The 13,457-nt window shown below is 44.8% G+C and overlaps 1 protein-coding gene across 3 annotated transcripts in view; it reads left to right on the top strand.

The window, feature by feature from the left end:
- The window catches only part of mov10 (Mov10 RISC complex RNA helicase), a 75,759-nt gene that overhangs the window by 29,041 nt on the left and 33,261 nt on the right, over positions 1-13,457 (top strand). For all 3 annotated transcript variants that reach the window (XM_033042314.1, XM_033042312.1, XM_033042313.1), the window contains exons 4-8: positions 1,272-1,510; positions 4,378-4,618; positions 6,669-6,809; positions 9,481-9,634; positions 11,875-12,026. In XM_033042314.1, coding sequence (XP_032898205.1) covers positions 1,272-1,510; positions 4,378-4,618; positions 6,669-6,809; positions 9,481-9,634; positions 11,875-12,026 — 927 coding nt within the window. The remainder of the gene's footprint in view (positions 1-1,271; positions 1,511-4,377; positions 4,619-6,668; positions 6,810-9,480; positions 9,635-11,874; positions 12,027-13,457) is intronic.

Here is a 13,457-nt window from a genome sequence, read left to right as displayed (position 1 = left end):
GGAGCTCTGCTATAGGATCTTTGGAGAGCGGGTTTGCAAGCAGCGGCCCTTATCAGGGCGGGCCGGGGGCGTGAGGAGGAGGAGATGGAGCCGCTGTTCGGGGGCCGTCATTCGCTGCGACCCTTCGTCACCTCGCATCTAGTATCTTTCCCACGCAATACAGCCGTCACCGCCGACACAAAACGTCGCGTTCCTTTTCTCCAGAGATGCTGCCTGACCCGCGGAGTTACTCCAGTTTTTTGTGTCTATCTTCGGTATAAACCAGTATCTGGTTGCCAAGCCGGGCAAAATGACTCTGTGTTTAGGTTGCCCGGCGGCGCTTTGAGTGGTCAATGGCACCTGGGCAACCGTTAATTTCAAGCCCTGCAGGATGATGTTTGTAGAGGCTCGCAGGCTGACTCTTCCAAATATGTCCAGCTGTTTCTGTTTTTCTTCTAGATTTCAAGTACCTCCAGGCTTTTTTCACATGTCACGGGCAACCCCAAACCTAGCCTCTCCTCCACTCTCATCCACTTGCATCCATGTTGGAGGCACTTGGCCATCACGGGGGAGGGACGGGAGTAAGTGCCCAAATGAACAAAAACTCTGAGGCTTGAGGAGTTAAAATGATTTGGACCAGAGACGCAACCTGGGAGAACAATGGCAGTGGTGGGATGAATCCATGTGTAGCTTGTCATTTGCCACTCCAACCAGCTCCTGGTCATCTCATTGTAGAGTTGTGATTGATTGGACTAACTGTTCTCTCTCAGTTATTCTACAATTGATCAAGAGGTGAGGTGTAACGAGACTGATGGAGAGGTTTGGTGAACATGGGCCCAGTCACCTCTTCTTCATGCATCATGGTGCAGTTGGTATATCTGGTTTGAAACTAAATACACTTCCCAAATCACAAATGATTATCAGAAAGAAATCAATCTCGTTGATTAACTCTGCTTCCTTCATCTTGTGGAGCCTGTTCCATAGACTGAATAATCACTGGATGACAACATTTCCATACATAGTTTTGATTTCATTAACTTTTATTTGAATTATTACAATCTCAGTTAGGTGTAAGGAGCTTCTCCAGAGCTGTGGACTGAAGCGAATGATGCACAACATGCTGCATTCTGATGGAAGCCAGGAGCCCATCCTGCAGCAATGTGGAACTTGAACACTGCTGTTAAACAGGAGCTTTTGTGGGGGGGGGGGGTGCATTGAGGTCCTAGATGCCCGAGTTGCTAGCGTGGGTAATAATCAGTTGCGTGTATGTTAACTGTGGTTGTATCTTTTAGGGAAATCTTGATCAAAGACAAAGATGGCATAACGGTAAAGTCAGACTTTGACACCGATTGGGGGAAGATCCAAGTACCGGTCAGCTGCAATAAGAGGGAAACTGTCGAGATCAAGGTGACGAACGAGGGGACCAATGCGGTGAAGTTTGTACGATGTGAGATGCTTCGCCGCTTCCACGTCTTCACCTTGAACGATGAGAAGAAGGTGACTAATTCCCAACCCTTGCAGCTGCATGCAGGTGAGATGCACTTGTCCTTTCCCTCAGCCCATTTCCACACAGTTTTCTATTCATTCTTGGGATATTCTGCCTGGTTCTCATCAATTGATCCTTCCTTGAATAAGTGTTGTGGGCAGCTCTCGTGGGAAGAGTTTGCTGTCTAAACACCATGTATATAAGATGTTCCCATGTTATTCAAGTGGACCTTCTAGACTGAGGATGTGGTGAGAACAGGGAACACAATGTTTGGGATGAACTGAATCTAGATAAATAAATAGCGTGGAAAAGGGATAGATAGATAAAGGAGAATACATTTATTTTCATACCCTGCACTTCAGATAGAGGCTTCTGATCTTCAAATGCACAACATACCTTCCCCTAATTTGCATTACAGATTGTCCCCATGCTGTGTTTGTATTCCTGGGTAAAACCCACACCCCATTGGATATGTCGATGTAATTCTTACTTTAAATCATTAATGGCAAGGCCCTCAATATTACCAATCTTTACCTGCAGGCTAGGCATGTTCTAATAATTGTCACACAACAGGGTCTATGTAACTCTAATTCTAAAGCCCAATTATAAATGCATTGTGGCTGTCTTCAGCTGCTTTAATTTCCCTTCCTCTCCCCCCCCTCCCCCCCCCCCCATCCTTTTCTCGTTAGTCATTATTTACAGTAATTGCGCTGCCTAATTATTCCCCTCTTAACCACTCTTCCTGATCTTTCAACAATCCACCTTTCACAGTCATGCAGCAGCCCCATTAGTTTACATCCTGCCTTCCTATATATTCCAAAAAACCATTAATAGTAATTCTAATGACTCCCTCTTACCTGCTGGCATTCCATAATTTGGGAGCTAATTGTTTTATTTGGCTGGTGATGCAAATGGTCACAGTTCTTACCATGTGGATTTTAAGTGAATCGGCCATCCTTTCCATCTTTCCTCTTGGAATGGCCAGTTGGTTCTGGGCAAACATCCCGGCATCAATGATCCTATTACACGAATTCCATTGATAACATTGCTCTCCTTACTATACCTTCATTACTCGGCTTGCCTTGTTGATTAGAGGCAAGTTATGTATTGGTCTATACCCCTTCCCCTCTGGCACTTTCTGCCCTCGAGCTCTGCACAGAATAACTTCCCATCTTTAGTATTTCAGTTTTCGCTTTAATTGTGTTTTCCATTTGTGAGCATATTTGCACTCCTACCCTGCACAGATCGTGTCCATATAAACCCCAACCCACAAGCAAGTTTCATTTTGGCATTTCATGGGGACAAACAAGTTGAAGCTGGATGATTACATAGAAAATAGGTGCAGGAGGAGGCCATTTGGCCCTTTGAGCCAGCACCGCCATTCATTATGATCAGGGCTGATCGTCCCGAATCAATAACCCGTACCTGCCTTCTCCCCATATCCCTTGATTCCACTAGCCCCTAGAGCTCTATCTACAGGCAAGTCAAAGTGATCAATTTGCTGTATTGTACCACATACCACTTCAATCCTACTGCTTTGGGTCTGTGGAGAAACGTATGGAAGGGCATTCTCACCCGACTCGCTTTTAAAACCCCAACAATTTATCCTTTAAGCAGATTTGTGGATATTGAATCTTGGCCTCCCCTGAATTTGGCTTTCATCCTCATTAAATCTACTCTTGGAACGTGAACATGACTCATTGCTGCTCCTTTGAATCCAAAGGGCACAAACAAATGGATAATAGGGATAGCCTGTGAAGCCATTTGACTAGTTGGCCCATGTAGAGCACAGTCCTCTTCATTTAGTCCAGGCTTACCTTGGCATTTCAAAGGTAATTCGTTAAAGGTAAAGCATGACTATATTACAATCGCCCTTCTCAAATATCTCTTCCTCCCCCCCACCCCCCCACCCCCCATGTGTCCCACAAGAAATGTGTAATAGTTTGCACGCAGTGTAAGAAGCTACTTGACTGGGGGCTGCAGTAGAGCTGCTGCTTCATAGCATCTGAGATCTGCGATCAAACGTAACTGCTGTATATATGGAGTTTGTGCATTCTCCTGTGACCGTGTGCAATTTCGCTGTGTGTGTTCTGCTCTTCTCCCACATTCCAAAGATGTACAGGTTTGTAGGTTAATTGGCTTCTGTAAATTGTCCTCTGTGTACAGGATGTAAAAGTGGGGGAACGTGGAACTAGTGTGCGGGTGACCAATGGCGAGGTGGACGTGGTGGGAAACGGGCCTGTTTCCACGCTGTATATCTAAACTAAACTAATTATTTGTCATCCAAGTAGAGTATCTGAGTTGCCTTTCACCCCTCACTTCCCTTCGGCCCGTTTTTCATCAGCGGCAATTTAGCTGAGGGGAACTAAGACAATTTCCAAGTTTGCTGCTCAGAGTAGACACGGTGGGACAGTATGGGTCTGAATGAGCCATGAAAGGTGAGATTATGGTAGATGGAAAATAACATGAAAGATTGTGAAGTTATTTGTTTTAGAGCATGTAATAGAAGTGGAATAATTGGAACATGGTGAGAGGTTGACAAGTGGTGATGTGCAAAGGACCTTGGTGTACCTGAACATTGCTGATGAAGAACGTGCAGATGCAATAAGAAATGAAAAGGAAAAATATTATTTGCAGTTTGGTTCTCTTTTTGAAGAAGGCATGGAGGGAGTTTGATTAGACCAGTTCTAGGTTGAAGCAAGGACTGAAGACTGAATTTCACAAGGGTTTATAAGATAAGGTGTTCTCATGGAAACATAAATTCTCCAGGGGGCTAGTGGATTGGTTGCAGGAAGACGTTTCCTCTGGTTGAGGAGTCGTGTGTTGGGCTATTCGGTGCAGTTTGTGACATCCAGTTACTGTAAGTATTAAACAAGGCAATGGCTACAACAGTAACTTCTTTCCTCATGCAGGAGAAACCTATAAAATTGAAGTCATTTGCTCGATGATGACTCGTGGCTATTTCCCAGTAACACTGGTCTTTCAGTTCCAAGATGAGAACTTAAAAACTTTTTACATCATTCGCTTCTTCTCGGCAAGGACAACTAGCGAGCTGTTTGAAGAATTGAAGCCCACCGCTCCCTACAAGCCAACCCAGCATTGCACCCTGCGAGCGACAGAAGAGATTATTGAAGAAGGAGAGAAGCCGGACTGGTGGGGCCCACTTTTCTTCTGTGATGTTGCAGTCTTTACCCTCTAGCATTCTTCTATATCTAGCCTCTCATGGCCCCTGTCTTCTGCTAGTCACAATGGTTGCTCTGTGCTCCCCTCCTTTGAAGATGCCTCTTTAAGTGGTACAGCTTTGATTGCTTCAACCATCTATCCCGCTATCTTTTTTTCTGGTTTGTTAGGCTTGAGATTCTACATTAGAACTGTAATATCAATTGAACAATTTAAATCGATGAAATTATATTCTTGTATTCATTTCCCCAAAACATTTTGCAGCTGTGAAAGGCGGGATAGTGAAAGGAATTTGTGTATGGTACTATTCGTGCTCTTGAAACAGCATGGGAATTGTTGTAGTCATGCGATTTATTTTGTCATGAACAGCGTTATGCTTGAGGGGGGAGACCAGGTAAACGGATGTATGACAGTGTTAAATTGGTATGGAGAAGATGAAATGAGGGGTGGTGGATTTGGATGTTTGTTTCGATATCAAGACTTGGGGGAAGAAGTTCTTTTCATTCAAGAAAAACAAAATGAATGAGTCCATCAGTGGAGGCAAATCGCTTACAATATTTTATTCAGAGCTCGCCTCCAGTAATTCCAGGTCATTGCCCAAAGTGGTGCATACTTGGGCATGAAGCTTGCCAAGCCTCCTGGAATTGTGGACCAATTTCCTGGATGCTCCCACAAGAAGTCTGGACCATAACCAGCGGTCTTAATCTGGTGATACAAGGGACTGCAGATGCTGGTTTACCAAAACAATTACACACCGTTCTGGAGTAAGTCAACAGGCCAGCCAGCATCGCTGGAGAACATGGATATGTGACGTTTCAGATTGGGACCCTTCTTCAAGATTGCAGCAGGATCTGGATCGATTGGCCAGGTGGGCTTAGGAATGGTTGATGGAATTTAATACAGAAAAGTGTGAGGTGTTGTATTTTGGGACGTCAAACACGGGCAGGACCTACACAGTAAATGGTAGAACTCTGGGTAGTGTTGTAGAGTAGAGGGAACTAGGAGTGCAGGTGCATGGTTCCTTGAAGGTCGAGTCGCAGGTCGATAAGGTGGTCAAAAGGGCTTTTTGCACTTTGGCCTTCATCAGTAAGAATATTGAGTATAGAAGTTGGGAGGTCATGTTGTAGTTGTATAAGAAGTTGGTGAGATCACATTTGGAATATTGTGTTCAGTTCTGGGCACCATGTTATAGGAAAGATATTGTCAAGCTTGAAAGGGTTCAGAAAAGATTTACGTGGATGTTGCCAGAACTAGAGTGCGAGCTATAGGGAGAGGTTGAGTAGGTTGGGTCTCTATTCCATGGAGCGCAGGAGGATGAGGGGGCATCTTATAGAGGTATACAAAATCACGAGAGGAATAGATCGGGTAGATGCACAGGGTCTTTTGCCCAGAGTAGGGGAATTGAGGACAGTTCAAGATGAAGGGGAAAAGATTTAATAGGAATCCGAGGGGTAACTTTTTCACACAAAGGGTGGTGGGTGTATGGAACAAGCTGCCAGAAGAGGTAGTTGGGGCTGGGACTATCCCATTGTTTAAGAAACAATTGGACAGGTTTGGAGGGTTATGAACCAAGCAGAGGCAAGTGGGACTAGTGTAGCTGGGACATTGTTGGCCAGTGTGGGTGAGCTGGGCCGAAGGGCCTGTTTCCACACTGTATGACTCTATCCACCTATCACTTGTCAGGCTTTGTCCTGGCCCCAACTCTCTTCCAACTTTCTCTCTTCCCCCCCCCCCCCCCCCCCCCACATCTATCGGTCTGAAGATGGGTCCTAACCCAAAAAATCACCTGTCCATGTTCTCACAATGCTCTAGAGAGTTTTCTACAAGAATAAGGCCCCATAGAACAGTTTCAGGAGCCCAGGATTAGAGAAAGTGCAGCCCTCGTTATTTTTTTCAACTGTTCCCTCTTGCTGATCTATTCTGTCTGTCCTTTTACCAGGATGCCTTGTTCAAGATATTTTTGCAAGTTCTGATCGTCTTATTGTCCATCTATTGAGTTTGTTCCTACTTTAAATCTTTGCAGTTTTGTCAACAACCAGTTGGAAAAAGAAATCCCTCTTGGCATATACAAATACTCTAAAATCTTTCACAAAGCTGTGAAGAGCGGACTGGAGGATAACCCTAATCTCAATCCTGATGTGAAATCTGAGATTCAAAGGATTAAGTAAGTACCACTGTTGAATTCCAAATTGAACAAAGATCGCAGGATTGTGATTATATATTAAAAATATTTTGTATCCTTGTCTGGGAAATAATTATTAATGGCTAATTATATGTTAGAAATAGATGTTAAAAGTTGAGGGGGGAAAAAAACTTGACTTGCCAGGCAGCATCAGCACAAAGAATTAAGATTATGGATGCCAGGCGATTTGATAGAACTGGAAACAGTACACGCATTAAATATTTTAAGCAAGTAAAGATTTTGGTCCCTTAATTTGAGGAAGGACATCCTTGCTATTGAGGGAGTGCAGCGTAGGTTTACAAGGTTAATTCCCAAGATGGCGGGACTTTCATATGCTGAGAGAATGGAGCAGCTGGGCTTGTACACTCTGGAGTTTAGAAGGATGAGAGGGTATCTCATTGAAACATATAAGATTGTTAAGGGTTTGGACAAGCTAGAGGTGTGAAACGTGTTCCGGATGTTGGGGGAGTCCAGAACCAGGGGCCACAGTTTAAGAATAAGTAGTAAGCCATTTAGAACGGAGACGAGGAAACCCTTTTTCTCACAGAGTGGTGAGTCTGTGGAATTCTCTGCCTCAGAGGGCAGTGGAGGCAGGTTCTCTGGATGCTTTCAAGAGAGCTAGTTAGGGCTCTTAAAAAAAAAAAAAAAAAATAAAATAAAAATAATAATAATAATAATAATAATAATAATAATAGCAGAGTCGGGGGATATGGGGAGAAGGCAGGAACTGGGTACTGACTGGGGATGATCAGCCATGATCACATTGAATGGTGGTGCTGGCTTGAACAGCTTAATGGCCTACTCCTGGTCCTATTGTCTATTGTCTATTTTGGGGCTGATTGAGGCTGATGGGGAACGAGGTAGGATGAATTCAATTACAGGTCCACCACCGATTTATCCGGCACCCTTGGTTCCAGAGCCTTTCTTTTGCCAGACCAACGGAGGTGAAGGCCTCGGAAAGGAGTCCAATGGTACAGATGATTCGAGATATCAGCCCGCAAAGTCAGCTATGGGAACGGATCTGCCAGTTCCGGCTGGGCTGGAGTTCCAGAGCTCCGGCTGCAGGGGGCAAATTCGAACTGATGATCAACGCGGATGTCCCGATTGAGGTCGCGATGGGCTGCACGCCCACCCTAGGCACCGCATTGTGGGGGGGTTTCACGTGCGCTCCTGTAATTTAGTCTGGAGTAAAGGAGGTGCTGGACAACCTGTTGCTGGAAAATCGATGGTGGACCTGAACTTAATCAATAGCGGAACCAGGTACAGGGAGATGACGAAAGGAAAATATTTAAAAAACAAAAAACAAAGGTGGGTCAAGAGAAGTAGGAAGGACCCCAACTGCTGGTGTAACTCAGCAGGTCAGGCAGCAACTCTGGAGAACATGGATAGGTGATGTTTTAGGTTGGGACCCTTCTTCAGAATGTGAATAGGAAAGACATTACAAGCAGCTGCTGTCTGGTGAGAAAGGGAGCCTAGACGGTCACCTGAAGTTACTGAAGAAGCTCGAATCCAAGGTAATGTGGGACTGCATCAAAAGATAAGGCACTGTTACTTGGGGTTGTGAATTTTATTAGAATAGTCAAGGAGCCAGAGATGGTTGGGGCATTAAAATATCAAAGCTCAAGCAGTGCCTACACGGGAGCCTCCAATGCTGGGATTGAATGCGGTTGCTTATTTGAGGCAAGCTGCCAATGAGCCCAATCTCACACCTGTATTTAGGTGGTTCCCCACAATTTTTAATCAGATTAATGAGTGGATATCTTGGACATGTAACTCCTCGCATGCAGCGTAGAACATGTTCTCCATTCCTCCTCTCAAATCCTACTGTCAATCTAAAGACTCTTCCTAGCCTAAATTCTCCCCCTCATTCCAGAGAAGAGGCCCAATGATATCTTTTGGTCTTTCCTGAGAACTCTGGAATAAAGACACATTGCCTTTTTGTGGGGGGTGGGATTAAAACTCTTACTCCACACATGGTGAGGAAACCCTTTCAGGAATGACTGAGGATGCAGAGTGTGAGTATGTCCGGTTGTCATGCTGCTGACGACTGTTCCAGGAGGTGACCATAGACGACAGATGGCACAATGGGCTAAGTGTTCGGCTGGCAACCAGAAGGTAGCTGGTTCGAATCCCGCTTGGAGTGCATACTGTCGTTGTGTCTTTGGGCAAGACACTTCACCCACCTTTGCCTGTGTGTGTCGATGTAATTATGTGAAGCACTTTGGGGTCAATGCAAGTTGACTAAAAATGTGCTATATAAATAAAGACATTATTATTATTATTACCATTGTTAATATCAAGTCTAAAGGTGACGCAGGGGTAGAGTTCCTGCCTGACAGCATCGGAGACCCGAGTTTGATCCTAACAATGGATGCTGTCTGGACGGAGTTTGTATGTTCTCCTCGTGACCGCGTGGGGTCTCCCCGGGTGCTGCGTTTTCCTCCCACACTCCAAAGACATACAAGTTTGAAGGTTGAATTGGCTTTGGTAATTGTAAATTGTCCCTAGACTGTAGTACAGAGCTAATGTACGGGGATCGCTGGTTGGCATGGGCTTGGTGGGCCGAAGGGCCTGTTTCTGCGCTGTAAACTATAACCCTATATCTCGACTTTTAGCATACTCTGCTCACTAAAGCTCTTTTTTTGTTGTGCAGTTCTTTACTGGCATCTAATGTGGAATTTGAGAACTATGCAGAGAGATTCTCATTGTTGCTCCATCTGGAGGAGATTCAGATGGAAGTTGACATTACAAAATACAACATGGAGAACGCCACAATGACTCGGGATGGAAGGTTTCTTGTTCTCAAGGTTAGTGCAAGTGTTTCAGAGACTTAAATTGGATGGAGATTTGGGAAGAATTGGAACCCAATGTCGATCTTTGTTTCTCAAGGCTCCTCTGCCATCAGGTACTGAGTACGTGAGGCACAAAATTGATGGGTATTAGCTGTAATGCATCATGCAAGCCCAGCTGACTTTTTGCTTAACTCTCTCCTTTTTCCCCTACAGCAGTTTTTCAATCTCCCTCGTACGACTCGGTTATGCCGAATTTGTATTTTGACTTCATTGATCCACTTTTGTCCCATATCCACTGGATAACTAAATCCCATCTATTTTAGTCTTCGAAATTTCAATTGATTCCTAGCTTTGATCATTTTTGCTTTGCGTAAGAGTTCCACACGTCCACTGCTCTGACCAGTGGATTCTTGACATGATTTCAGACTAGCCTGGCGCTTAATTTGAAATTGTTCCAATCAAAAGATGGACTGTTTCCCCACAGATGCAGTGGAATAGGTGGAGGGGTTCTTAATGAGGTGGTAATCCTCCAAAGTATGATCAACAGCCGGGTCTATGTAGCTAATCCTAATTAAACCTAATTTGCCATTGTGTGGGATGGCATCCCGTCTACACATGTCCAGATGTTCAAAACCACTGGGAGCGGCATGGTGGCGCAGCGGTAAAGTTACTGCCTTGCAGCGCCAGAGACCCGGGTATCATCCTGACTACGGGTGCCGTCTGTTCTGAGTTTGTACGTTTTTTCCATGACCATGCGGGTTTTCTCCTGGTGCTCCGGTTTTCTCCCACAAAGACCTACAGGTTTGGAGGTTAATTGGGTTGGTAAAATTGTAAATTGTCCCTAGGGTGTGTGGGATAGGGTTAGTGTGCGGGGATCGCTGGTCGGTGCAGGCTCGGTGGGCCGAAGGGCCTGTTTTTGTGCTGTATCTCTAAACCAAAACTAATCTAAACACTAATCATGAAATGTAGAACAAGCAGTACAGCAAAGGGTCAGGCACTTTGGCCCAAGAAGTCTGTGCCAAACATGATGCCAAGTTAAACTCATCCCTTCGGCCCACACAAGATCCATAATCATCCTCCCCAATATATCTATCGCCTACTTAAAAGCCTCTTAAACACCACTAATTGCTTGTGCCAGGCACCTACCACCCTGTTTAAAAAAACAAAACAAAAAAACCCCCCCGATGAATATGCCACGCATCTCTTTTAAACTTTCTTCCTCTAACCTTAGTTGAGCCCTCTAGTATCTGACACTTCCACCTGGGGGGGGGGGGGGTACATATTCATGTACCTATGTATAGTCTCTTAAATGGCCCAATTGTTGTTGACATCCAACACCCACTCCTGGGCCGTTCCTTCCTACCTAGCACTGCATATTCTCAAGCCTGCAAGCCATGGCTGTAATACAATGACCAGAACTGCATGATATGGTCATAGTGGCCTAATCCAAGTCTTGGATGGTGAGGCAAGCTTCCCATTGTCATGCTGTGTCAATGCACCAAATCTTCATGCTGAATATCACTGACCTCAAAGCTTTTAAAGATTAACATTTCAATGAAGTCTCTTGCTAAGTAATGCCCCTGTCCCACCTAGGAAACCTGAACGGAAACCTCTAGAGAATTATGTGCCCCCCCCCAAGGTTTCCGTGCGGTTCCCGGAGGTTTTTGTCAGTCTCCCTACCTGCTTCCACTACCTGTAACCTCCGGCAACCACCTGCAACCCCCGGTAATCGCACGGAAACCTTGGGTGGGCGCAAAGTCTCCAGAGGTTTCCGTTCAGGTTTCCTAAGTGGGACGGGGGCATAAGTGGGACGGGGGCATAAGTGGGACGGGGGCATAAGTGGGACGGGGGCATAACGATGTGCAAAAGTGGACTACAGTCAACAGGTGAAATGTATTCACTGCTGTAAGTAAAAGCAAGAAAGCCAACTGCTGTACAGGGATCTTGCCCAAACGACTGTGATAGTGACCAGATTCTTTTAATACTGATGTTGATTAGATATTTAGGCAAAACTCTTCTACTCAAAAGTTATTTCCCTTTGGAAGTTTGGGCTGTTAGTTTAAGAACATGGTTTCAGCATGGTAGCTCCTAAAGTGCAGCACTTGCTTTGCACGAGATGGTGTCACCCTAGATATTCAACCAGGTTGTAGGAGCCAAAGTGAAACCCCCATCCTCTTGACTTGGAAGGCCACAGTTTGATGAGATAACACTTCTGGAAATTTTCCACTTCTGTTTCTCCCATCCCACCTTGGCAGGTCCCTGGTGTTGCTGAAAATAGACCCTCCGTGCTTCGAGGAGACCACCTGCTGGTGTCGAAGAGTGATGACCACAGGCAACCAAGAACTTGCTACAAGGGCTACGTACATCAAGTGGAGCTGGAAAGGGTCAAATTGGGATTTTCACAAAAGTAAGTATTGGAAGATTTCCACACTGGTATGGGTTTTGAGCTTTCTCGAGGGACATGGGCCATACGTACCATTCTGTTCAGGATGTCCATGCCGAACATGGTGCCAAGTTAGACTAATCTCTGTCTGCATGTGATCTGTAACCTTACATTCCCTGTATATCCATGTACCTATGTATATGTCTCTTAAATGGCCCAATTGTTTGTGCCTCCAACACTACTCCTGGCAGTTCTTCCATGCACCTATCACTGCAGTAAAAAAAAAAACGTACTTCACATCTTTAAACTTTGGCCCTCTCCCCTCAAAGCTTTGCCCTCTAGCCCATGATATTTCTACTCTGGGATTAAGGTTCTGACTGTCTATCCTATCTATGGTTTTCATCATTTTATATACCTTATTTACTCTCCCCTCAACCTCCAACCATCCATGGAAAACAATCCAGATTTATCCAACATCTCCTTATAGCTAATGCTCTCTAATCCAGGCAACATTCTTGTAAATCTCTTCTGCACCCTCTAAGGCCACCACATCCCTCCTGTAATGAGGTGGTTTGAACTGGTACGCAATACTCCATGTGTACTAACCAAAGTCCTGTAAAACTGCAGTGGGACTTCCTGACTCTTTATTCAATGCCCTTAACTGTACACTTCCTCTTGCATTCAAGCTTCCAAAGTGCAACATCTTGCACTTGCCCCAATTAAACTCTACTATTTCTCTGCCCATTTCTGCAGCTGGTCTATATAACCATAGTACACCTTGACAGCTTTCCTCTCTGTCCGCAATTCCACCTAGTTTACTGTCATCTACTAACCAACCCATCTATATTTGCATGCAAAGATACACAAGGTTCTGAAGTAACTCAGCGGGTCAGACAGCATCTCTGGAGAAAAAGAATAGGTGACGTTTCGTATCGAGACCCTTTTTCAGACTAACCTCCAATTCTTTATCCTTGGTAAACACAGATGCAAAGTATTAATATAGCGCCTCGCCGACATCCTTGGACTCCACATATAAATTCCCTCTATCTTCGAGTGCTTCTTCCTGGTCACCCTGTTGATTTTAATGCATATATAAAAAGCCTTGGTATTTTCCTTAATCTGACTCGCAAATGATATGTCATGACCCCATTTGACCCTTTAATTACCAGTTTGAGTTCTTTCCTACTTGGTTAATATTCCTTAAAGGCTTTGTCTGATTTATCGTAACCTTTTACAATATACTTTTTCTTTATGACCAAATTAGCTTCCTCTTGTGTCGCCCAGCCTTGCTGTCCTTATCCCTCCTGCTTACTGTAATACGCCGGTCCTGCACTCTGATCATCTAACCTTTAACCCACTCGCATATGTGGACTTCCCCCATTAGCAACTTCTGCCAGTTTCTTCCCCCCCCCCTCCCCCAGCTCCTGCCTAATAATGCTGTAATCTGTCTTGCCC

The sequence above is a fragment of the Amblyraja radiata genome, chromosome 24 (genome assembly GCF_010909765.2).
Source record: "Amblyraja radiata isolate CabotCenter1 chromosome 24, sAmbRad1.1.pri, whole genome shotgun sequence".
In the NCBI taxonomy this organism is placed as follows: Eukaryota; Metazoa; Chordata; class Chondrichthyes; order Rajiformes; family Rajidae; genus Amblyraja; species Amblyraja radiata.
This window is presented reverse-complemented; position numbering and strand designations above follow the sequence as displayed.